Raw genomic sequence first — 26876 nt, 5'->3', positions numbered from 1 at the left:
CGAGATACTTCTTTCATAGCCAGAGGACTGTGAGTCCCTCCTTGATGATTGATGTATGCCACAGTTGTGACATTGTCTGTCTGAAAATGAACGATTCTCTCTTCAGAAGAGGCCAAAACTGAAGAGCTCTGAAAATTGCACGGAGTTCCAAAATATTGATCGGTAATCTCACCTCCTGAGATTCCCAAACTCCCTGTGCCGTCAGAGATCCCCACACAGCTCCCCAACCTGTGAGACTTGCATCTGTTGAAATTACAGTCCAGGTCGGAAGAACAAAAGAAGCCCCCTGAATTAAACGATGGTGATCTGTCCACCACGTTAGAGAGTGTCGAACAATCGGTTTTAAAGATATTAATTGAGATATCTTCGTGTAATCCCTGCACCATTGGTTCAGCATACAGAGCTGAAGAGGTCGCATGTGAAAACGAGCAAAGGGGATCGCGTCCGATGCAGCAGTCATAAGACCTAGAATTTCCATGCATAAGGCTACCGAAGGGAATGATTGTGACTGAAGGTTTCGACAAGCTGTAATCAATTTTAGACGTCTCTTGTCTGTTAAAGACAGAGTCATGGACACTGAATCTATCTGGAAACCCAGAAAGGTTACCCTTGTTTGAGGAATCAAAGAACTTTTTGGTAAATTGATCCTCCAACCATGATCTTGAAGAAACAACACAAGTCGATTCGTATGAGACTCTGCTAAATGTAAAGACTGAGCAAGTACCAAGATATCGTCCAAATAAGGAAATACCACAATACCCTGTTCTCTGATTACAGACAGAAGGGCACCTAGAATCTTTGTGAAAATTCATGGAGCTGTAGCAAGGCCAAACGGTAGAGCCACAAATTGGTAATGCTTGTCTAGAAAAGAGAATCTCAGGAACTGAAAATGATCTGGATGAATCGGAATATGCAGATATGCATCCTGTAAATCTATTGTGGACATATAATTCCCTTGCTGAACAAAAGGCAATATAGTCCTTACAGTTACCATCTTGAACGTTGGTATCCTTACATAACGATTCAATAATTTTAGATCCAGAACTGGTCTGAAGGAATTCTCCTTCTTTGGTACAATGAAGAGATTTGAATAAAACCCCATCCCCTGTTCCGGAACTGGAACTGGCATAATTACTCCAGCCAACTCTAGATCTGAAACACAATTCAGAAATGCTTGAGCTTTCACTGGATTTACTGGGACACGGGAAAGAAAAAATCTCTTTGCAGGAGGTCTCATCTTGAAACCAATTCTGTACCCTTCTGAAACAATGCTCTGAATCCAAAGATTGTGAACAGAATTGATCCAAATTTCTTTGAAAAAACGTAACCTGCCCCCTACCAGCTGAACTGGAATGAGGGCCGTACCTTCATGTGAACTTAGAAGCAGGCTTTGCCTTTCTAGCAGGCTTGGATTTATTCCAGACTGGAGATGGTTTCCAAACTGAAACTGCTCCTGAGGACGAAGGATCAGGCTTTTGTTCTTTGTTGAAACGAAAGGAACGAAAACGATTGTTAGCCCTGTTTTTACCTTTAGATTTTTTATCCTGTGGTAAAAAAGTTCCTTTCCCACCAGTAACAGTTGAAATAATAGAATCCAACTGAGAACCAAATAATTTGTTTCCCTGGAAAGAAATGGAAAGTAGAGTTGATTTAGAAGCCATATCAGCATTCCAAGTCTTAAGCCATAAAGCTCTTCTGGCTAAGATAGCTAGAGACATAAACCTAACATCAACTCTAATAATATCAAAAATGGCATCACAGATAAAATTATTAGCATGCTGAAGAAGAATAATAATATCATGAGAATCACGATTTGCTACTTGTTGCGCTAGGGTTTCCAACCAAAAGGTTGAAGCTGCAGCAACATCAGCCAATGATATAGCAGGTCTAAGAAGATTACCTGAACACAGATAAGCTGATCTTAGAAAGGATTCAATTTTTCTATCTAAAGGATCCTTAAACGAGGTACCATCTGACGTAGGAATGGTAGTACGTTTAGCAAGGGTAGAAATAGCCCCATCAACTTTAGGGATTTTGTCCCAAAATTCTAACCTGTCAGGCGGAACAGGATATAATTGCTTAAAACGTTTAGAAGGAGTAAATGAATTACCCAATTTATCCCATTCTTTGGAATCACTGCAGAAATAGCATTAGGAACAGGAAAAACTTCTGGAATAACCGCAGGAGCTTTAAAAACCTTATCCAAACGTATAGAATTAGTATCAAGAGGACTAGAATCCTCTATTTCTAAAGCAATTAGTACTTCTTTAAGTAAAGAGCGAATAAATTCCATCTTAAATAAATATGAAGATTTATCAGCATCAATCTCTGAGATAGAATCCTCTGAACCAGAAGAGTCCAAAGAATCAGAAACAGAATTTATGTTTACCTGATAAATTACTTTCTCCAACGGTGTGTCCGGTCCACGGCGTCATCCTTACTTGTGGGATATTCTCTTCCCCAACAGGAAATGGCAAAGAGCCCAGCAAAGCTGGTCACATGATCCCTCCTAGGCTCCGCCTACCCCAGTCATTCGACCGACGTTAAGGAGGAATATTTGCATAGGAGAAACCATATGGTACCGTGGTGACTGTAGTTAAAGAAAATAAATCATCAGACCTGATTAAAAATCCAGGGCGGGCCGTGGACCGGACACACCGTTGGAGAAAGTAATTTATCAGGTAAACATAAATTCTGTTTTCTCCAACATAGGTGTGTCCGGTCCACGGCGTCATCCTTACTTGTGGGAACCAATACCAAAGCTTTAGGACACGGATGAAGGGAGGGAGCAAATCAGGTCACCTAAATGGAAGGCACCACGGCTTGCAAAACCTTTCTCCCAAAAATAGCCTCAGAAGAAGCAAAAGTATCAAACTTGTAAAATTTGGTAAAAGTGTGCAGTGAAGACCAAGTCGCTGCCCTACATATCTGATCAACAGAAGCCTCGTTCTTGAAGGCCCATGTGGAAGCCACAGCCCTAGTGGAATGAGCTGTGATTCTTTCAGGAGGCTGCCGTCCGGCAGTCTCGTAAGCCAATCTGATGATGCTTTTAATCCAAAAAGAGAGAGAGGTAGAAGTTGCTTTTTGACCTCTCCTTTTACCGGAATAAACAACAAACAAGGAAGATGTTTGTCTAAAATCCTTGGTAGCATCTAAATAGAATTTTAGAGCACGAACAACATCCAAATTGTGCAACAAACGTTCCTTCTTTGAAACTGGTTTCGGACACAGAGAAGGTACGATAATCTCCTGGTTAATGTTTTTGTTAGAAACAACCTTTGGAAGAAAACCAGGTTTAGTACGTAAAACCACCTTATCTGCATGGAACACCAGATAAGGAGGAGAACACTGCAGAGCAGATAATTCTGAAACTCTTCTGGCAGAAGAAATTGCAACTAAAAACAAAACTTTCCAAGATAATAATTTAATATCAACGGAATGCAAGGGTTCAAACGGAACCCCCTGAAGAACTGAAAGAACTAAATTGAGACTCCAAGGAGGAGTCAAAGGTTTGTAAACAGGCTTGATTCTAACCAGAGCCTGAACAAAAGCTTGAACATCTTGCACAGCTGCCAGCTTTTTGTGAAGTAACACCGACAAGGCAGAAATCTGTCCCTTCAGGGAACTTGCAGATAATCCTTTTTCCAATCCTTCTTGAAGGAAGGATAGAATCCTAGGAATCTTAACCTTGTCCCAAGGGAATCCTTTAGATTCACACCAACAGATATATTTTTTCCAAATTTTGTGGTAAATCTTTCTAGTTACAGGCTTTCTGGCCTGAACAAGAGTATCGATAACAGAATCTGAGAATCCTCGCTTCGATAAAATCAAGCGTTCAATCTCCAAGCAGTCAGCTGGAGTGAAACCAGATTCGGATGTTCGAACGGACCCTGAACAAGAAGGTCTCGTCTCAAAGGTAGCTTCCAAGGTGGAGCCGATGACATATTCACCAGATCTGCATACCAAGTCCTGCGTGGCCACGCAGGAGCTATCAAGATCACCGACGCCCTCTCCTGATTGATCCTGGCTACCAGCCTGGGGATGAGAGGAAATGGCGGGAACACATAAGCTAGTTTGAAGGTCCAAGGTGCTACTAGTGCATCCACTAGAGCCGCCTTGGGATCCCTGGATCTGGACCCGTAGCAAGGAACTTTGAAGTTCTGACGAGAGGCCATCAGATCCATGTCTGGAATGCCCCACAGCCGAGTGACTTGGGCAAAGATTTCCGGATGGAGTTCCCACTCCCCCGGATGCAATGTCTGACGACTCAGAAAATCCGCTTCCCAATTTTCCACTCCTGGGATGTGGATAGCAGACAGGTGGCAGGAGTGAGACTCCGCCCATAGAATGATTTTGGTCACTTCTTCCATCGCTAGGGAACTCCTTGTTCCCCCCTGATGGTTGATGTACGCAACAGTTGTCATGTTGTCTGATTGAAACCGTATGAACTTGGTCCACGCTAGCTGAGGCCAAGCCTTGAGAGCATTGAATATCGCTCTCAGTTCCAGAATATTTATCGGTAGAAGAGATTCTTCCCGAGACCAAAGACCCTGAGCTTTCAGGGATCCCCAGACCGCGCCCCAGCCCATCAGACTGGCGTCGGTCGTGACAATGACCCTTAAAAGTATTGCACACCAAATTTGGAAGCTTTAACCCTTAAAATAACGGAACCGGAGCCGTTTTAAGCTTTAACCCCTTTACAGTCCCTGGTATCTGCTTTGCTGAGACCCAACCAAGCCCAAAGGGGAATACGATACCAAATGACGCCTTCAGAAAGTCTTTTCTAAGTATCAGAGCTCCTCTCACATGCGACTGCATGCCATGCCTCTCAAAAACAAGTGCGCCACACCGGCGCGAAAATGAGGCTCTGCTTAAGCTTTGGGAAAGCCCCTAAGGAATAAGGTGTCTAATACAGTGCCTGCCGATATTATTATATCAAAATACCCAGATAAAATGATTCCTCAAGGCTAAATATGTGTTAATAATGAATCGATTTAGCCCAGAAAAAGTCTACAGTCTTAATAAGCCTTTGTGAAGCCCTTATTTACGATCGTAATAAACATGGCTTACCGGATCCCATAGGGAAAATGACAGCTTCCAGCATTACATCGTCTTGTTAGAATGTGTCATACCTCAAGCAGTAAGAGACTGCACACTGTTCCCCCAACTGAAGTTAATTGCTCTCAACAGTCCTGTGTGGAACAGCCATGGATTTTAGTTACGGTTGCTAAAATCATTTTCCTCATACAAACAGAAATCTTCATCTCTTTTCTGTTTCTGAGTAAATAGTACATACCAGCACTATTTCAAAATAACAAACTCTTGATTGAATAATAAAAACTACAGTTAAACACTAAAAAACTCTAAGCCATCTCCGTGGAGATGTTGCCTGTACAACGGCAAAGAGAATGACTGGGGTAGGCGGAGCCTAGGAGGGATCATGTGACCAGCTTTGCTGGGCTCTTTGCCATTTCCTGTTGGGGAAGAGAATATCCCACAAGTAAGGATGACGCCGTGGACCGGACACACCTATGTTGGAGAAATGATGGTGCTCATTTAAAAATTCATCTGTAGAGAGAGAAGATTTAAAAGACTTTTTACGTTTACTAGAAGGAGAAATAACAGACAAAGCCTTCTTTATGGATTCAGAAACAAAATCTCTTATGTTATCAGGAACATTCTGCACCTTAGATGTTGAGAGAACTGCAACAGGCAATGGTACATTACTAAAGGAAATATTATCTGCTTTAACAAGTTTGTCATGACAATTATTACAAACAACAGCTGGAGGAATAGCTACCAAAAATTTACAGCAGATACACTTAGCTTTGGTAGATCCAGCAGGCAGTGATTTTCCTGTAGTATCTTCTGGCTCAGATGCAACGTGAGACATCTTGCAATATGTAAGAGAAAAAACAACATATAAAGCAAAATAGATCAAATTCCTTATAAGACAGTTTCAGGAATGGGAAAGAATGCCAAATATCAAGCTTCTAGCAACCAGAAGCAAATGAAAAATGAGACTGAAATAATGTGGAGACAAAAAGCGACGCCCATATTTTTTAGCGCCAAATAAGACGCCCACATTATTTGGCGCCTAAATGCTTCTGGCGCCAAAAATGACGCCACATCCGGAACGCCGACATTTTTGGCGCAAAATAACGTCAAAAAAATGACGTAACTTCCGGCGACACGTATGACGCCGGAAACAGAAAAGAATTTTTGCGCCAAAAAAGTCCGCGCCAAGAATGACGCAATAAAATGAAGCATTTTCAGCCCCCGCGAGCCTAACAGCCCACAGGGAAAAAAGTCAAATTTTTGAGGTAAGAAAAATATGATAATTCAATGCATAATCCCAAATATGAAACTGACTGTCTGAAAATAAGGAAAGTTGAACATTCTGAGTCAAGGCAAATAAATGTTTGAATACATATATTTAGAACTTTATAAATAAAGTGCCCAACCATAGCTTAGAGTGTCACAGAAAATAAGACTTACTTACCCCAGGACACTCATCTACATGTTTGTAGAAAGCCAAACCAGTACTGAAACGAGAATCAGTAGAGGTAATGGTAAATATAAGAGTATATCGTCGATCTGAAAAGGGAGGTAAGAGATGAATCTCTACGACCGATAACAGAGAACCTTATGAAATAGACCCCGTAGAAGGAGATCACTGCATTCAATAGGCAATACTCTCTTCACATCCCTCTGACATTCACTGCACGCTGAGAGGAAAACCGGGCTCCAACTTGCTGCGGAGCGCATATCAACGTAGAATCTAGCACAAACTTACTTCACCACCTCCCTTGGAGGCAAAGTTTGTAAAACTGATTTGTGGGTGTGGTGAGGGGTGTATTTATAGGCATTTTAAGGTTTGGGAAACTTTGCCCCCCCTGGTAGGAATGTATATCCCATACGTCACTAGCTCATGGACTCTTGTTAATTACATGAAAGAAATAACATGACTGTGCCTACACATGCCAGATGCACACTCCTTTGCAAGTCCTGGGACTAGCATCCTGATTGGCTGTTTAAAGTCCCTTTACAATGAGGTGTGGCTACTGAGGAAATTTTGAGGTAAAATATCTTCCTTTTCTACATAGAGATTTTCAGGTGATATTTTCTAGTCAGCTTTTTACAGCTATGCCGCATTACTTTCAAGTACTTCAACATTTGGGTATCGTGTCTCTTTAAGTGATTAAAAAAGATTAAAGTTTTCATTTTCTCTATATCCTTACAACTAAAACCATTAGCTGAAACTACAACCAAAACAATTACACAATTCTTTATAGCATTTTATATTCAGATCGATTGTATTGTTTAGTATGTGCTTACTTTTGTATGGTGAAAAAAACAAGCAGTGGATGCAGCAAAAAAACAAAAAGGTTTAAAAGGCACTTTAATTAATATATGTTGAGCAAGCTCAATTAAAGCAAAACCCTGAGAGACCTGCAGCAGCTTCCTGTTTGATTGGGAACTTAAAACTTTGGCAATATTATTTTTCCCATTCAGTTTTCTAGGTTTTTTAATAGTAATTTTAGGCAACTTTTTAAATTTACTCCTATTATCAAATTATCTTTGTTTTCTTGGTATCTTTATTTGAAAAAGCAGGAATGAAAGCTTTGAAGCCGGATCATTTTTGGTTCAACACCCTGGATAGTGATTGCTGGTTGGTGGCTACATTTAGCCATCCAATCAGCAATGATTAACCCAAGTGCTGAACCTAAAATGGTCCGGCTTCTAAGCTTTCATTCCTGCTTTTTCAAATAAAGATACAGAGAGAACGAAGAAAAATTGATAATAGGAGTAAATTAGAAAGTGGCTTAAAATTGCATACTCTATCTGAACCATGAAAGAAAGAAATTTTGGTTCAGGGTCCCTTTAATGCAATCCAAATTTATACCTGAAAATCAGGGCCTAAAGTTAAACAGTCTGGGAAAAAAAGCTTGCATTAAAGGTATAGTAAATACTTTGTAATTACAAGATACTCATGTTGTGTTGCTATAGAATAACATACCAGCCAAGTCTTTATGTGCTTGAAACAATTAACAACCTTTTTTTTTTACTGCAATTATTTTTCAAACTCCACCCACCATTTGCGATTATATAGTTAGAATAAAGTGCATTGTTTTGAATCTGTTATCTGATAAAGCCAACTAGGGGCAGCTATGTAGCAGAGTTTGTCTTGATTAGTCAGCAAGTACATTTCAAGTTCTGAGAATTTGAAATTGCTCAATTTTCAGAGCTAAATTACATGAAATGGGACAACAAATATTGAAAATATATTGCAAAGTTGCTTAATTACATATAACTAAGTATTTTATGTAAAAACTCCATTAATGATGGTAGCCTTTCTCTTTGTATAAACAGATCTGGAATGTTAGCAATATTTTAGATAGAGTTTAATTCGTCAGTTGTAATGAAGATGTGCTATAACTTACTTTTTAATGTAGCTTTTAATTTCTAATACCCTGCGCTCCCGCCGCCCACTTCAAAAGTTGTTTTTTTTGTGAGCCAATGGTTTGAATTGTTAAGCAATTAACGCTCTAGCTGCAAGAAAAGTGCTGTATGGCTAGAGCGCTGATTGGAGAATATTTCAAACCATTAACTCACAAAAAAAAAATATTTTTGAAGGGGGCGGCGGAAGCGAGGGGTATTAGAATTTCAATGCTACATTAAAATGTAAGTTATAGCGCATCTTCATTACAACTGATGAATTAAACTTCACTTAAAGGGATAGTCTACTTGTAAATATCTATTGTTTAAAAAGATAGATAATCCCTTTATTACCCACACTTTTTACCTCTGTGATTACCTTGTATCGGAGCCTTTGCAGACTGCCCCCCTTATCTCAGTTATTTTGACAGACATACATTTTAGCCAATCGGTGCTGACACACATGAGCCACCTAGGTTTAGCTTTCAACAAATAATACCAAAAGAACAAAGCAAATTTAATGAAAAAGTAAATTGGAAAGTTGTTTAAAATCACATGCTCTATCTGAATCATGAAAGTTTAATTTTGACTAGACTGTCCCCTTAAAATATCACTAACATTATAGATCTGATTATACAAAGGGCAAAGTTTACCATCACTTGAAGTTCCGAAACATTAAAGGGACATGAAATCCATTTTTCATAAATCAGAGTGTATTAAATTTGTAATTTTCTTTTTAAAATGTTGTTCTAATTTCAAATATGCTATATTCTCACAGTATTCTTTGCTGAAGAGCATACCTAGGTAGGTAGCATGCACATGACTAGAGCATGTATTGACAGACATTTTTGTAACCAATGCTGCCATCTAGTGCTCATCCAATGTTATAACTTTGTTAAAATCATCCTTGTAAAACTGCTGCCAGGTGCTATGTACATGCTTTTGAGAGAACAAAGAATCCTAAGAGAAATACATGTAATAATAGAAATAAATTGGATTTTTTTTTTACAATTATACCCTATCGGAATCTTCAAACAAACTTTTTTTGTTTCATGTCTCTATAAGATCATGAAAATGCCAAAATAAAACTGCAATGAAATAATATATTACATTATTTGGGGTAGGGACGACTAACTTTTGAATCATCATGCTTTATAATGTTTGATTAGGAATTTAAACTCTGGCATTGATGTTTATATGTCCAGTTTTTTATATGTTCAGTTTTTTATATGTTCAGTTTTTTTATATGTTCAGTTTTTTATATGTCCAGTTTTTTTTATATGTCCAGTTTTTTTATATGTCCAGTTTTTTTAAGTCCATGGGTTTTAGTTGAATGTAAAAGGCCTCCTGTGTCTCAATACATTACAAATATGGAGCAGAACATAATTAGTGACAGTAAAACCACTTCTGTTTATGTTGAAGTTATTTGTACGATACTGGCAGCCATGGGGTAAAATACTGATCTGTTTTGAAAAATATACCTGTTGGATCAAGAGTGGTGGCATCTACCATTATGTTCCATCACCTAGAGATGGTCCAGTATTTTGTGGTGGATAGCTGGCAATCCTATGTGTGTATGTGTATGTATGTGTCTGTATTTATGTATGTGGGTATGTATGTATGGGTATGTATGTATGTGTTTATGTGCGTGTGTGTGTATGTATGTGTCTGTATTTATGTATGTGGGTATGTATGTATGGGTATGTATGTATGTGTTTATGTGCGTGTGTGTGTATGTATGTGTCTGTATTTATGTATGTGGGTATGTATGTATGGGTATGTATGTATGTGTTTATGTGCGTGTGTGTGTATGTATGTATGTGTGTGTATGTATATGTATGGGTATGTATATATGTGTTCATGCGTGTGTGTATGTATGTATGTATGCGTGTGTGTGTATGTATGTATGGGTGTGTATGTATATGTATGGATGTATGTATGCGCGTGTGTGTATGTATGTATAGGTGTGTATGTATGTGTGTATGTATGTATGTGTTTATGCGTGTGTGTATGTATGTATGTGTGTATGTATGTATGGGTGTGTATGTATGTGTGTGTGTTTGTGTATGTATGTGTTTATGCGTGTGTGTATGTATGGGTGTATGTATGGATGTGTATGTATGTGTTTATGCGTGTGTGTGTATGTATGGGTGTATGTATGGATGTGTATGTATGTGTTTATGCGTGTGTGTATGCGTGTATGGGTGTATGCATGTGTGTGCGTATGTGTGTATAAGTTTATGTATGTGTATCCGCGTATGCATGTGTGTGTTGGTATGCGTATGTATGCATGTATGGGTGTATTTATGTGTGTATATGTATGTGTGCATATGTGTGTGCGTGTATGTATGTGTGTGTGTATGTATATATGTGTGTGTATGTGTTTGTGCATGGGTGTGTGTGCATATGTATGTGTGTGTGTATGAGTCTATGTATGTGTATGCGTGTATGTGCATGTGTGTGTGTTGTTTGTATAATATACTCAATGACAAATAAACTTTGGGTGACAAATAGGTTAAGAAACCATTAACTATTATGATTAGAAAAACAAAACTTGGAATGTACAAGCTACCCCAACCCCAAAACATACCCAAGATAGGAGTAAGGCTGTAGTGCACACTCAATGAATATACAAACTATGTAAAGATGCCAACAGTACGCCTGGAGAAGGAATTTACAATATGTGGAATATAGAGGCAAATAGTGCAGATGAAAATGACATGAGTATATACCCCAAAATATACTATGCACCCTCTGCAAACAAACCAGAAAGTGGACCCCCAGAGAGTAATTAGCCCCTAGAACCTTGTGAGCCACCAAGAGGAAAACACGTATGATGCCTGCATGTTGGAACCAAATCTGGCTATGCATAAGAATCATTGAGGTCAGGAGAGGTCTAATCTATTGTAAAAACAGTAATTTAAACTGTTAGGGGTTTTAATGTTTTTTTCTTCAACTTTAAAAAAAGCAAAAAAATGAGTCTTCATACTGGAGCAAAAGCAAAAAAATTACACCACATTATTCTAAATACGAGAGAAAAGATACAAAAGATCTCTTGCAACTTCCACCTGTTCCAAGTAGGCCCTTCTCATACCCATAAGTTCTGCATATGAAATCATTAGAAAAACTCAAAATAGTCCAAATGATCCAATATTAAATAAGACTTAAATATCTCAAATATCGCAAAATTGTATTACAGACCTTTCAAAGAGCTATTGTGTATGTGAGAATGACAAACATAATGGGTTTGATGCTCTTTCTCATTCAGAGGGAAATTGCCTGGTATTTTAGTATCAGACTTATGTACTATAGGTTATTTCTCCTCTGTGAAAGAAATAGGGGTAGATGTATTGAGCAGTGGATGCAGCTTCCTACCACCATCGTTTTAAGCTTGCCTGAAACGTAACTGCTGCTCCTTAACTTTTCCGTCACCTTTTAGGTGGCGGCCTGAAATTATCCTGATCCGATCTGGATGATTGACACCCCCTGCTAATGGCCGATTGGCCGCCGGCGAGCAGGGGGCGGCATTGCACAAGCATTTCACTAGAAATACTTGTGCAACGATAAATGCAGACAACGTATGCTATAAGCATTTAGCGAGGTCAAGCGGACATGACTCGCCTCTTAGAAAATCTACCCCATAATGTTGATTCTCCGTTCAATGCATCTCTAACTATGCTTAGTTCAAATTACATTTAAGTTTTATCGTCATCACTCCCACACAAACAGATTTGTCTATTGTGCTTACACAGTAGAAATCTTTTCTAGCAAATCACAACGTTTAATCTTAGACTACACTTCATACCAAGGAACAAGAATGCTCTTAAATGGCAATATTATTCCCCCAAATTAGGGCAAGTGGAGCGCTAATTTATCTTGCGCCTGTAAATTGGCAAATTTGCCCATTTACGTGCGTGCGATAAACAACCAGCTATTACAAGTGCCTTATAGTTTTTTATTTAAAAAAGTAGCATAAAAAACAACTGCACAAAGAAGTTTTTAGAGGTTAAAAGTGGCGGTGTGGGTTGTTAGAAAAAAAAAAGGCACTGAAAAGTGCCTTTACATTGCGGTCTATGGGGAACTGTGTGTTCCCTGTTAATATATGTATATGCTTATATACATATATATTTATGTATATCACATATTAACACATAAGTATATAGGTATACAATCATATATATATACATTTTTAACATTTGCTGCCCATTGCTGCATGACTTACCCCCTTTGCTGTGCTAGAGAACAAGGCTCCCAATAGAGTCTATGGGAGCACACTATCGTGAGTGCAATGCTTCCATGCAATTTATGTGCACTGGTATTACTAAGTGAAGTGCAAATATCGCTTTCGCAGAAGCAATATTTTGCTCTCCACTTCTAATCTAGCCCTTAATGTTCTTATCACATGTAAAACTGTATCCATATCCATAGCACTACTGAAACTAGGAATACATTTATCATACACAACATACCTGTATCTGATTGATGAAAACCAAAGTAGCTTAGCAGTTTTAGAAGTAGTTTTTCTTCTATTTGAACAGTAAATTTTTGTGACGTGATCATTAAGTGCTAGAATGAAAAGAAAACAAAGATCACTTTTACCTTGAATACAGGGATACGAAAGATATTACATATATAGCCCTATGATATTTATTAAACTAAAGAGTATTATTATCATCATCAGTTATTTGTAGAGTGCCAACAGATTCTGTAGAATAACTAGTAAATCTGCCCACCAGCAAAATTACAGATGAATTACCAGGTTATGAATCTCAGCCCACTTCTCTAATGCCACTTTCCCACTCCTTTTATTTTATTTTTTACTTTTCCAGTTATTTTAACTTGCAATTTAAAAGAGGAAAATGGTGAAAATATTTAGAGCCGAATTACAAGTGGAATGCAAACGTTTGTGCGCAAGCGATAAGGGGTTTATCGCAGGTGTTTGTGCTCATCGGGCTTACTGCTGGTATTACGAGTTGAAAGCAAATGCGAGCGCTTAAGCGCAATCAAGATTTACGCTAGAATTATTACCGCAACTTCAGAGCTGTTTCGCTAAACAAAAAAGTGTTACAAAACACATAAAAAACATTACAAAGTAGAGTTACACTCAAAACACCATCTAATACAAATTATTTTAAAAAATATTGCACACAAAAGTTTTAAGGGCTCAAATATATGAGGTCTCAGGCAAAGGGCTTTAACATAGAGATGCATACATATACATGTCTAAAGATGGATATGTATGTATATTTATATGTCTATATATGTGAACATATGTATTTATGTGTGTATATATGTATTTACAGAAATATATATATATATAAATATACACACACACACATATAAACACATAAATATATATACACATATATAGACATATATATACATAAGCGCATTGCAGCCCTTTGCAGTTAAGTATATGAAAACATGAAAAAAACATTTATGCAATATTGATATTTAATAAAGTGTTAAACTGTGTATTTACTGTAAATATTTAACATTTCAATGTTCTGCACATAGCAGAATATGCTCTATATATTTCTAAATAGATATTCCTATATATCTATACCTATGTATAATTATATATATATATATATATATATATATATATAGGTATAGATATATATTGTACAAAAATCCCATCAGATATATGTAGAAATATGTATTTATGAATAAATAAAACATATTCTATTATGTGACGAACAGGGTTTGCGCAAGCGTAGGGTGTTGGGCTTCTTTTCACTCTTTTTCTCTCCCTTGACTTCTATGGGAGAATACGCAAATGCGCGCGAGCAAAAAGAAAATTTATGCTTACCTGAAATATTTTTTTTTTTTTTACACGATGAGTCCACGGATCATCTTGATTACTAATGGGATATTCACCTCCTGGTCAGCAGGAGGAGGCAAAGAGCACCACAGCAGAGCTGTTAAATAGCTCCTCCCTTCCCTCCCACTCCAGTCATTCGACCAAAGTTAGGAAGAGAAAGGAAAAGTCAAGGTGCAAAGGTGTCTGAAGTTTACAAAAACCCACAACCTGTCTAAAAGAACAGGGCGGGCCGTGGACTCATCGTGTCAAAAAAGAAATAAATTTATCAGGTAAGCATAAATTTTCTTTTCTTTTTTAAGACACGAGTCCACGGATCATCTTAATTACTAATGGGATTCAATACCCAAGCTAGAGTACACAGATAATACGGGAGGGATAAGACAGGAAACCTAAACGGAAGGCACCACTGCTTGAAGAACCTTTCTTCCAAAAACGGCCTCAGCCGAGGCAAAAGTGTCAAATTTGTAGAATTTTGAAAAAGTGTGAAGAGAAGACAAAGTTGCAGCCTTGCAAATCTGTTCTACAGAAGCTACATTTTTGGACGCCCATGAGGAAGCAACAGCCCTCATGGAATGAGCCATAACTCTCTCTGGAGGCTGCTGTCCAGCAGTCTCAAATGCAAAACATATACTCTTCAGCCAAAAAGAAAGAGAAGTAGCCTGCAGGTAAAAACTTTAAAGCATGGACCACGTCCAAATTGAACAGGAGCCGATTAGGACACAAGAAAAGAACAACAATCTCCTGATTAATGTTCCGATCAGAAACAACCTTAGGAAGAAATCCTAAGTTAGTACGCAAAACTACCTTATCTGAATAGAAGTAAGATAAGGAGACTCATACTGAAATGCCAAGAGCTCTGAGAGTTCTGACACTCTCCGAGCAGAAGAAATAGCAATAAGAAATAAAACTTTCCAAGATAACTCAATATCTAAAGGAAGGAATAGGCTCAAACAGAGCCCCTTGAAGAACTCTGAAAACAAAATTCAGACTCCATGGAGGAGTAACTGGTATGAACACAGGCCTGATCCTGACCAAGGCCTGACAAAATGATTGTACATCTGGGACAGCTACCAGACGTTTGCGTAACAAAATAGAGAAAGACAGAGTTTTTACCCGTTAGGGAACTTGACGATAAATCTTCCTCTAAACCCTCTTGGAGAAAAGAGAAAATTCTAGGAATCCTATCTACTCCATGAGTAGTCCATGGATTCACACCAAAATAGATATTTATGCCATATCTTATGATAAATTTGACTAATAACAGGCTTTCGAGCTTGAATCATGGTCACAATGACCGAGTCAGAAAAACCCCGCTTGGATAATAAGTGTTCAATCTCCAAGCAGTCAGTTTCAGATAAACCAGATTTGGGTGAAGGAGGGGCCCGAGAATTAGAAGGTCCTTCCTCAACGAAAGTATCCATGGTGGCAGAGATGACATGTCCACCAGATCTGCATACCAAATCCTACAAGGCGAAGTCGGTGCTATGAGGATCACCGAAGCCCTCTCCTGCTTGATTCGAGCAATGGCCCCAGGAAGAAAAGCAAACGGAGGAAAAAGCTGGAGAACACTTCTGGATGGAGTTCCCACTCCCCTGGATGAAAGGACTGCCAGCGCAGGAAATCCGCCTCCCAAATGATCCACCCCTGGGATGTAGCTCGCCAACAGGCAGTAAGCATGGGCCTCCGCCCACTGAACTATTTTGGATACCTCTGTCATCGCTAAGGAACTCCTCGTTCCTCCCTGATGATTGATATAAGCCACTGACGTCATTTCGATCGACTGGAACCTGATAAACTGGACCGAGGCTAACTGAGGCTAGGCCAAAAGAACATGGTAGATCGTTCTCAGCTCCAGAATGTTTATAGGAAAAAAAGACTCTGGCTGAGTCCAAACCCCCTGAGCCCTTAGGGAGCCCCAGACTGCTCCCCACCCTAGAAGGCTGGCGTCTGTTGTCACAAACACCCAAGAAGGTCTGCAAAAGCAGGTTCCATGGGAGAGATGATCCAGAGACAACCACCATTGAAGAGAATCCCTTGTCTCCTGCTCCAGTAGTATTCAAGGAGACAAAACTGTATAATCTCCGATCAATTGCCTTAGCATGTTTAACTGCAGAGGTCTGAGATGGAACCGAGCAAACAGGATGATGTCCATTGCCGCTACCATCAGTCCGATTACCTCCATGCACTGAGCCACTGAAGGCAGAGGAGTGGACTGAATGACTAAACAAGTATTGATAATCTCTGAATTCCTGACATCCTGTCAGAAAAATTTTCATTGATATGGAATCTATAATGGTTCCCAAGAAAGTTACCCTTGTGCATGGGACTAAGGAACTCTATTCCAAATTTACCTTCCACCCGTAAAGGCCACAGGAAGGATAACACCAAGTCTGTGTGAAATCTTGCTAGCTGTAAGGATGGCGCCTGGACTAGAATGTCGTCCAGATAGGACGCCACTGCAATGCCCCGTAACCGAAGCACCACCAACAGCGCTCCCAGAGCCTTCGTGAAAACTCTGAGAGCTGAGGCAAGAACGAAAGGAAAGAGCCACGAACTAGAAGCGTTTGACCAACTAGTGAATGGCACATGAAGATACGCATCCTTTAAATCCACTGTTGTCATAAATTGACTCTCTTGGATCAAGGGAAGAATGGAACTAATAGTTGCCATCTTGAAGGACGGTACACTAAGAAAATCTGTTTAGACCCTTGAGATCTAAAAAGTGGTCTGAAGGTTCCCTCTTTTTTTGGGAACCACAAACCGATTGGTATAAAAAAAAACAACCCAGATCCAGTACCTGTATTGGAACTGGAACAATCATTCCCAGATCTGAGATGTCTCTTACGCAGTGTAAGAACAACTTTCTTTTTGTCTGATCTGCAGATAATCTTGAAAGCAAAAACCTGTGAGCGAATGAAAGTCTGCCCCCTACAAGATCCGATCTATCTATTTGGATTTTTTTTTTTTTTAAATTTCAAAGGAGATTATTTCCGTCAAGCCAGGTTCCAACAAGGTCTTCCCCTTGTAATGAATCGTTAAAAGCTTAGACTTAGAGCATACATCCATAGAACAAGGCTCTAACCATAAGGCTCTGTGAGCTGGAACAGAGAAACCTGAACCTATGCTCCCATTTTGATAACTTGAAGGGAAGAATTTGAAATAAAGGAATTAGCCAATTTAAAAGCCTTTATCCTATCTTGGATTTGATCCAGGGGAGTTTCTGACTTAATAGCATCAGACAACGCATCAAACCAATATGCGGTCGCATTAGTGACGGTAGTAAAGTACACAGCTGGATGCCATTGTAAGCCCTGGTGTACATCCCTTTTCTAATTTTCGTCCATAGGACCTTTGAAAAATCCAGCTATCCTCTAAGGGTATAGTAGTTATCTTAGCTAAGCTGGAAACTACTCCTTTCACCCTAGGGAATGTTCACCCAGCCTCCTTAGCTGAGTCGGCTATGGGATTTCTTTAATATAGGGAATGCGGCCTTTTCCATTCCTTATAACTTACTGGACGCACTAGGATAGATTACACCGGTATAGTCGGAGTCGTCCAGGGTAGATAAAAACTCCTAAAGTACCAAATGGAGGTGTTAAAGCTAAAGAACTAAAAGAAAAACAACCTCAGGATTAAATAAAGATATTATTAATCTGAGACTGAGAATTTTCTCTCATATAATGCCGAAGTATCTTCCTCTAACAAGGAAGAATCATTTGGAATAGCAACTACTGAATCCATCGCCTTAAACAATTGAAAATAAGTCCTCTAGTAATGTTATCTTCCACGTGGGAAAAACATATAATGCATGAGATGCAGAGTAACTCCGGACGGAGTTTGTGAGTAAGCGCAGGGCACTGCATGTGGGCCATAACATTTTGTGGGCACTATAGGAGAAATTTGTGGAATAAAGTGACCATTGTCAACATACTCCTAAACAGCAAATGCCTTAAAAGGAGAAGGTTCAGAAAAGAGAGTGTAATTTTGTAATAGAAATTGACCCATAAAAAACGTTACTGTCTCTTTAAATTTTAAAAGTAATTTCTTATTTCTGTGTGCAGAAACAATCAAATTAGTATGTCAACATTGCTGTTAAAAGACCGCCATGTACATTAAAGCAGCAATGTCTTGTGCAGGAATTCCATATGAAAATTGCAAGGAACCGCAGAGCACTGCATGTGTGATAGTAAAATTAATGTACACTTCCTTAAGTAACCTGCTTCACATATAGAAAGGTAACTAAATAAAGACTTAACCATGTGTTAGAAAAAAAACAGAATTTATGTTTACCTGATAAATTACTTTCTCCAACGGTGTGTCCGGTCCACGGCGTCATCCTTACTTGTGGGATATTCTCCTCCCCAACAGGAAATGGCAAAGAGCCCAGCAAAGCTGGTCACATGATCCCTCCTAGGCTCCGCCTTCCCCAGTCATTCGACCGACGTAAAGGATGAAAATTTGCATAGGAGAAATCATATGATACAGTGGTGACTGTAGTTAGAGAAAATAAATCATCAGACCTGATTAAAAAACCAGGGCGGGCCGTGGACCGGACACACCGTTGGAGAAAGTAATTTATCAGGTAAACATAAATTCTGTTTTCTCCAACATAGGTGTGTCCGGTCCACGGCGTCATCCTTACTTGTGGGAACCAATACCAAAGCTTTAGGACACGGATGATGGGAGGGAGCAAATCAGGTCACCTAGATGGAAGGCACCACGGCTTGCAAAACCTTTCTCCCAAAAATAGCCTCAGAAGAAGCAAAAGTATCAAATTTGTAAAATTTTGTAAAAGTGTGCAGTGAAGACCAAGTCGCTGCCTTACATATCTGATCAACAGAAGCCTCGTTCTTGAAGGCCCATGTGGAAGCCACGGCCCTAGTGGAATGAGCTGTGATTCTTTCAGGAGGCTGCCGTCCGGCAGTCTCATAAGCCAATCTGATGATGCTTTTAAGCCAAAAAGAGAGAGAGGTAGAAGTTGCTTTTTGACCTCTCCTTTTACCAGAATAAACAACAAACAAAGATGTTTGTCTGAAATCCTTTGTAGCCTCTAAATAGAATTTTAGAGCACGAACTACATCCAAATTGTGCAACAAACGTTCCTTCTTTGAAACTGGATTCGGACACAAAGAAGGCACGACTATCTCCTGGTTAATATTTTTGTTAGAAACAACTTTCGGAAGAAAACCAGGTTTAGTACGCAAAACCACCTTATCTGCATGGAACACCAGATAAGGAGGAGAACACTGCAGAGCAGATAACTCTGAAACTCTTCTAGCAGAAGAAATTGCAACCAAAAACAAAACTTTCCAAGATAATAACTTGATATCAACGGAATGTAGGGGTTCAAACGGAACCCCCTGAAGAACTGAAAGAACTAAATTGAGACTCCAAGGAGGAGTCAAAGGTTTGTAAACAGGCTTGATTCTAACCAGAGCCTGAACAAAAGCTTGAACATCTGGCACAGCCGCCAGCTTTTTGTGAAGAAAAACAGATAAAGCAGAAATCTGTCCCTTCAAAGAACTTGCAGATAATCCTTTCTCCAAACCTTCTTGAAGAAAGGATAGAATCTTAGGAATTTTTATCTTGTTCCATGGGAATCCTTTAGATTCACACCAACAGATATATTTTTTCCATATTTTATGGTAGATTTTTCTAGTTACAGGCTTTCTGGCCTGAACAAGAGTATCAATGACAGAATCTGAGAACCCTCGCTTTGATAAAATCAAGCGTTCAATCTCCAAGCAGTCAGTTGGAGTGAGGCCAGATTCGGATGTTCGAACGGACCTTGAACAAGAAGGTCCTGTCTCAAAGGTAGCTTCCATGGTGGAGCCGATGACATATTCACCAGATCTGCATACCAAGTCCTGCGTGGCCACGCAGGAGCTATCAAGATCACCGATACCCTCTCCTGTTTGATCCTGGCTACCAGCCTGGGAATGAGAGGAAACGGTGGGAACACATAAGCTAGGTTGAAGCTCCAAGGTGCTACTAGTGCATCCACTAGAGTCGCCTTGGGATCCCTGGATCTGGACCCGTAGCAAGGAACCTTGAAGTTCTGACGAGACGCCATCAGATCCATGTCTGGAATGCCCCACAATTGAATTATTTGGGCAAAGATTTCCGGATGGAGTTCCCACTCCCCCGGATGAAATGTCTGACGACTCAGAAAATCCGCTTCCCAATTTTCCACTCCTGGGATGTGGATTGCAGACAAGTGGCAGGAGTGAGTCTCCGCCCATTGAATTATTTTGGTCACTTCTTCCATCGCCAGGGAACTCCTTGTTCCCCCCTGATGGTTGATATACGCAACAGTCGTCATGTTGTCTGATTGAAACCGTATGAATTTGGCCTTTGCTAGCTGAGGCCAAGCCTTGAGAGCATTGAATATCGCTCTCAGTTCCAGAATATTTATCGGAAGAAGAGATTCTTCCCGAGACCAAAGACCCTGAGCTTTCAGGGGTTCCCAGACCGCGCCCCAGCCCACCAGACTGGCGTCGGTCGTGACAATGACCCACTCTGGTCTGCGGAAGCTCATCCCTTGTGACAGGTTGTCCAGGGTTAGCCACCAACGGAGTGAATCTCTGGTCCTCTGATCTACTTGTATCGTCGGAGACAAGTCTGTATAATCCCCATTCCACTGACTGAGCATGCACAGTTGTAATGGTCTTAGATGAATTCGCGCAAAAGGAACTATGTCCATTGCCGCGACCATCAAACCTATTACTTCCATGCACTGCGCTATGGAAGGAAGAAGAACAGAATGAAGTACTTGACAAGAGCTTAGAAGTTTTGATTTTCTGGTCTCTGTCAGAAAAATCCTCATTTCTAAGGAGTCTATTATTGTTCCCAAGAAGGGAACTCTTGTTGACGGAGATAGAGAACTTTTTTCTACGTTCACTTTCCACCCGTGAGATCTGAGAAAGGCCAGGACAATGTCCGTATGAGCCTTTGCTTGTGGTAGAGACGACGCTTGAATCAGTATGTCGTCCAAGTAAGGTACTACTGCAATGCCCCTTGGTCTTAGCACCGCTAGAAGGGACCCTAGTACCTTTGTGAAAATTCTTGGAGCAGTGGCTAATCCGAATGGAAGTGCCACAAATTGGTAATGCTTGTCCAGAAAGGCGAACCTTAGGAACCGATGATGTTCCTTGTGGATAGGAATATGTAGATACGCATCCTTTAAATCCACCGTGGTCATGAATTGACCTTCCTGGATGGTAGGAAGAATTGTCCGAATGGTTTCCATTTTGAACGATGGAACCTTGAGAAATTTGTTTAGGATCTTGAGATCTAAGATTGGTCTGAATGTTCCCTCTTTTTTGGGAACTATGAACAGATTGGAGTAGAATCCCATCCCTTGTTCTCTTAATGGAACCGGATGAATCACTCCCATTTTTAACAGGTCTTCTACACAATGTAAGAATGCCTGTCTTTTTATGTGGTCTCAAGACAATTGAGACCTGTGGAACCTCCCCCTTGGGGGTAGCTCCTTGAATTCCAGAAGATAACCTTGGGAGACTATTTCTAGCGCCCAAGGATCCAGAACATCTCTTGCCCAAGCCTGAGCGAAGAGAGAAAGTCTGCCCCCCACCAGATCCGGTCCCGGATCGGGGGCCAACATCTCATGCTGTCTTGGTAGCAGTGGCAGGTTTCTTGGCCTGCTTACCTTTGTTCCAGCCTTGCATTGGCCTCCAGGCTGGCTTGGTTTGAGAAGTATTACCCTCTTGCTTAGAGGATGTAGAACTTGAGGCTGGTCCGTTTCTGCGAAAGGGACGAAAATTTGGTTTATTTTTAGCCTTAAAAGACCTATCCTGAGGAAGGGCGTGGCCCTTACCCCCAGTGATATCTGAAATAATCTCTTTCAAGTCAGGGCCAAACAGCGTTTTCCCCTTGAAAGGTATGTTAAGCAATTTGTTCTTGGAAGACGCATCCGCTGACCAAGATTTTAGCCAAAGCGCTCTGCGCGCCACAATAGCAAACCCTGAATTTTTCGCCGCTAATCTAGCTAATTGCAAAGTGGCGTCTAAAGTAAAAGAGTTAGCCAATTTAAGAGCGTGAACTCTGTCCATAATCTCCTCATAAGAAGAATCTTTATCGAGCGACTTTTCTAGTTCATCGAACCAGAAACACGCTGCTGTAGTGACAGGAACAATGCATGAAATTGGTTGTAGAAGGTAACCTTGCTGAACAAACATCTTTTTAAGCAAACCCTCTAATTTTTTATCCATAGGATCTTTGAAAGCACAACTATCTTCTATAGGGATAGTAGTGCGTTTGTTTAGAGTAGAAACCGCCCCCTCGACCTTGGGGACTGTCTGCCATAAGTCCTTTCTGGGGTCGACCATAGGAAACAATTTCTTAAATATAGGGGGAGGGACAAAAGGTATGCCGGGCCTTTCCCATTCTTTGTTTACAATGTCCGCCACCCGCTTGGGTATAGGAAATGCTTCGGGGGGCCCCGGGACCTCTAGGAACTTGCCAATCTTACATAATTTCTCTGGAATGACCAAATTGTCACAATCATCCAGAGTAGACAACACCTCCTTAAGCAGAGCGCGGAGATGTTCCAATTTAAATTTGAATGTAATCACATCAGGTTCAGCTTGTTGAGAAATTTTCCCTGAATCTGAAATTTCTCCCTCAGACAAAACCTCCCTGGCCCCCTCAGACTGGTGTAGGGGTATGTCAGAACCATTATCAGCGTCCTCATGCTCTTCAGTATTTTCTAAAACAGAGCAGTCGCGCTTTCGCTGATAAGTGGGCATTTTGGCTAAAATGTTTTTGATAGAATTATCCATTACAGCCGTTAATTGTTGCATAGTAAGGAGTATTGGCGCACTAGATGTACTAGGAGCCTCCTGTGTGGGCAAGACTGGCGTAGACGAAGGAGGGGATGATGCAGTACCATGCTTACTCCCCTCACTTGAGGAATCATCTTGGGCATCATTTTCTCTAAATTGTTTGTCACATACATCACATCTATTTAAATGAGAAGGAACCTTGGCTTCCTCACATACAGAACATAGTCTATCTGATAGTTCAGACATGTTAAACAGGCATAAACTTGATAACAAAGTACAAAAAACGTTTTAAAATAAAACCGTTACTGTCAATTTAAATTTTAAACTGAACACACTTTATTACTGAATATGTGAAAAAGTATGAAGGAATTGTTCAAAATTCACCAAAAGTGTCTTAAAGCCTTAAAAGTATTGCACACCAAATTTGAAAGCTTTAACTCTTAAAATAACGGAACCGGAGCCGTTTTTATATTTAACCCCTATACAGTCCCTGGTATCTGCTTTGCTGAGACCCAACCAAGCCCAGAGGGGAATACGATACCAAATGACGCCTTCAGTAAGCTTTTTCTATGTATCTGAGCTCCTCACACATGCATCTGCATGCCTTGCTTCCCAAAAACAACTGCGCATTAGTGGCGCGAAAATGAGGCTCTGCCTATGATTAGAGAAGGCCCCCAGTGAAAAAGGTGTCCAATACAGTGCCTGCCGTTTCTTTAACATAATTCCCAAGAATAAAATAACTCCTCAAAGCTATAAACTATTAAAAATGCTTATAAATCAATCGTTTTAGCCCAGAAAAATGTCTACCAGTCTTTAAAGCCCTTGTGAAGCCCTTTATTCTTATTTAATAAAAATGGCTTACCGGATCCCATAGGGAAAATGACAGCTTCCAGCATTACCAAGTCTTGTTAGAAATGTGTCATACCTCAAGCAGCAAAAGTCTGCTCACTGTTTCCCCCAACTGAAGTTAATTCCTCTCAACAGTCCTGTGTGGAAACAGCCATCGATTTTAGTAACGGTTGCTAAAATCATTTTCCTCTTACAAACAGAAATCTTCATCTCTTTTCTGTTTCAGAGTAAATAGTACATACCAGCACTATTTTAAAATAACAAACTCTTGATTGAAGAATAAAAACTACATTTAAACACCAAAAAACTCTAAGCCATCTCCGTGGAGATGTTGCCTGTGCAACGGCAAAGAGAATGACTGGGGAAGGCGGAGCCTAGGAGGGATCATGTGACCAGCTTTGCTGGGCTCTTTGCCATTTCCTGTTGGGGAGAATATCCCACAAGTAAGGATGACGCCGTGGACCGGACACACCTATGTTGGAGAAATTAACATATAGGTTAGAGATACTGTCTCTTTAAATGATAAAGCGAAATTCATCTTTATTATTACAAGGGCAGACATGGTTAAACCCAGTATGAAAAGTGTTAGTACTGTAAAAACAGAATTTATGTTTACCTGATAAATTACTTTCTCCAACGGTGTGTCCGGTCCACGGCATCATCCTTACTTGTGGGATATTCTCTTCCCCAACAGGAAATGGCAAAGAGCCCAGCAAAGCTGGTCACATGATCCCTCCTAGGCTCCGCCTACCCCAGTCATTCGACCGACGTTAAGGAGGAATATTTGCATAGGAGAAACCATATGGTACCGTGGTGACTGTAGTTAAAGAAAATAAATTATCAGACCTGATTAAAAAAACCAGGGCGGGCCGTGGACCGGACACACCGTTGGAGAAAGTAATTTATCAGGTAAACATAAATTCTGTTTTCTCCAACATAGGTGTGTCCGGTCCACGGCGTCATCCTTACTTGTGGGAACCAATACCAAAGCTTTAGGACACGGATGAAGGGAGGGAGCAAATCAGGTCACCTAAATGGAAGGCACCACGGTTTGCAAAACCTTTCTCCCAAAAATAGCCTCAGAAGAAGCAAAAGTATCAAACTTGTAAAATTTGGTAAAAGTGTGCAGTGAAGACCAAGTCGCTGCCCTACATATCTGATCAACAGAAGCCTCGTTCTTGAAGGCCCATGTGGAAGCCACAGCCCTAGTGGAATGAGCTGTGATTCTTTCGGGAGGCTGCCGTCCGCCAGTCTCGTAAGCCAATCTGATGATGCTTTTAATCCAAAAAGAGAGAGAGGTAGAAGTTGCTTTTTGACCTCTCCTTTTACCGGAATAAACAACAAACAAGGAAGATGTTTGTCTAAAATCCTTTGTAGCATCTAAATAGAATTTTAGAGCGCGAACAACATCCAAATTGTGCAACAAACGTTCCTTCTTTGAAACTGGTTTCGGACACAGAGAAGGTACGATAATCTCCTGGTTAATGTTTTTGTTAGAAACAACTTTTGGAAGAAACCCAGGTTTAGTACGTAAAACCACCTTATCTGCATGGAACACCAGATAAGGAGGAGAACACTGCAGAGCAGATAATTCTGAAACTCTTCTAGCAGAAGAAATTGCAACTAAAAACAAAACTTTCCAAGATAATAACTTAATATCAACGGAATGTAAGGGTTCAAACGGAACCCCCTGAAGAACTGAAAGAACTAAATTGAGACTCCAAGGAGGAGTCAAAGGTTTGTAAACAGGCTTAATTCTAACCAGAGCCTGAACAAAGGCTTGAACATCTGGCACAGCTGCCAGCTTTTTGTGAAGTAACACAGACAAGGCAGAAATCTGTCCCTTCAGGGAACTTGCAGATAATCCTATTTCCAATCCTTCTTGAAGGAAGGATAGAATCTTAGGAATCTTAACCTTGTCCCAAGGGAATCCTTTAGATTCACACCAACAGATATATTTTTTCCAAATTTTGTGGTAAATCTTTCTAGTTACAGGCTTTCTGGCCTGAACAAGAGTATCGATAACAGAATCTGAGAACCCTCGCTTCGATAAGATCAAGCGTTCAATCTCCAAGCAGTCAGCTGGAGTGAAACCAGGTTCGGATGTTCGAACGGACCCTGAACAAGAAGGTCTCGTCTCAAAGGTAGCTTCCAAGGTGGAGCCGATGACATATTCACCAGATCTGCATACCAAGTCCTGCGTGGCCACGCAGGAGCTATCAAGATCACCGACGCCCTCTCCTGATTGATCCTGGCTACCAGCCTGGGGATGAGAGGAAACGGCGGGAACACATAAGCTAGTTTGAAGGTCCAAGGTGCTACTAGTGCATCCACCAGAGCCGCCTTGGGATCCCTGGATCTGGACCCGTAGCAAGGAACTTTGAAGTTCTGACGAGAGGCCATCAGATCCATGTCTGGAATGCCCCACAGCTGAGTGACTTGGGCAAAGATTTCCGGATGGAGTTCCCACTCCCCCGGATGCAATGTCTGACGACTCAGAAAATCCGCTTCCCAATTTTCCACTCCTGGGATGTGGATAGCGGACAGGTGGCAGGAGTGAGACTCCGCCCATAGAATGATTTTGGTCACTTCTTCCATCGCTAGGGAACTCCTTGTTCCCCCCTGATGGTTGATGTACGCAACAGTTGTCATGTTGTCTGATTGAAACCGTATGAACTTGGCCCTCGCTAGCTGAGGCCAAGCCTTGAGAGCATTGAATATCGCTCTCAGTTCCAGAATATTTATCGGTAGAAGAGATTCTTCCCGAGACCAAAGACCCTGAGCTTTCAGGGATCCCCAGACCGCGCCCCAGCCCATCAGACTGGCGTCGGTCGTGACAATGACCCACTCTGGTCTGCGGAATGTCATCCCTTGTGACAGGTTGTCCAGGGACAGCCACCAACGGAGTGAGTCTCTGGTCCTCTGATTTACTTGTATCTTCGGAGACAAGTCTGTATAAT

General features: G+C 40.6%; 1 protein-coding gene across 3 annotated transcripts in view; it reads right to left on the bottom strand.

Moving 5' to 3' along the window:
• Nucleotides 1-26876, bottom strand: part of VPS13D (vacuolar protein sorting 13 homolog D) — a 1255097-nt gene that overhangs the window by 396547 nt on the left and 831674 nt on the right. For all 3 annotated transcript variants that reach the window (XM_053690423.1, XM_053690422.1, XM_053690424.1), the window contains one exon: nucleotides 12909-13005. In XM_053690423.1, coding sequence (XP_053546398.1) covers nucleotides 12909-13005 — 97 coding nt within the window. The remainder of the gene's footprint in view (nucleotides 1-12908; nucleotides 13006-26876) is intronic.

Source organism: Bombina bombina, chromosome 8 (assembly GCF_027579735.1).
Source record: "Bombina bombina isolate aBomBom1 chromosome 8, aBomBom1.pri, whole genome shotgun sequence".
In the NCBI taxonomy this organism is placed as follows: Eukaryota; Metazoa; Chordata; class Amphibia; order Anura; family Bombinatoridae; genus Bombina; species Bombina bombina.
The sequence above is the reverse complement of the archived record's forward strand: the minus strand, read 5'-3'. Positions and strand labels throughout refer to the sequence as shown.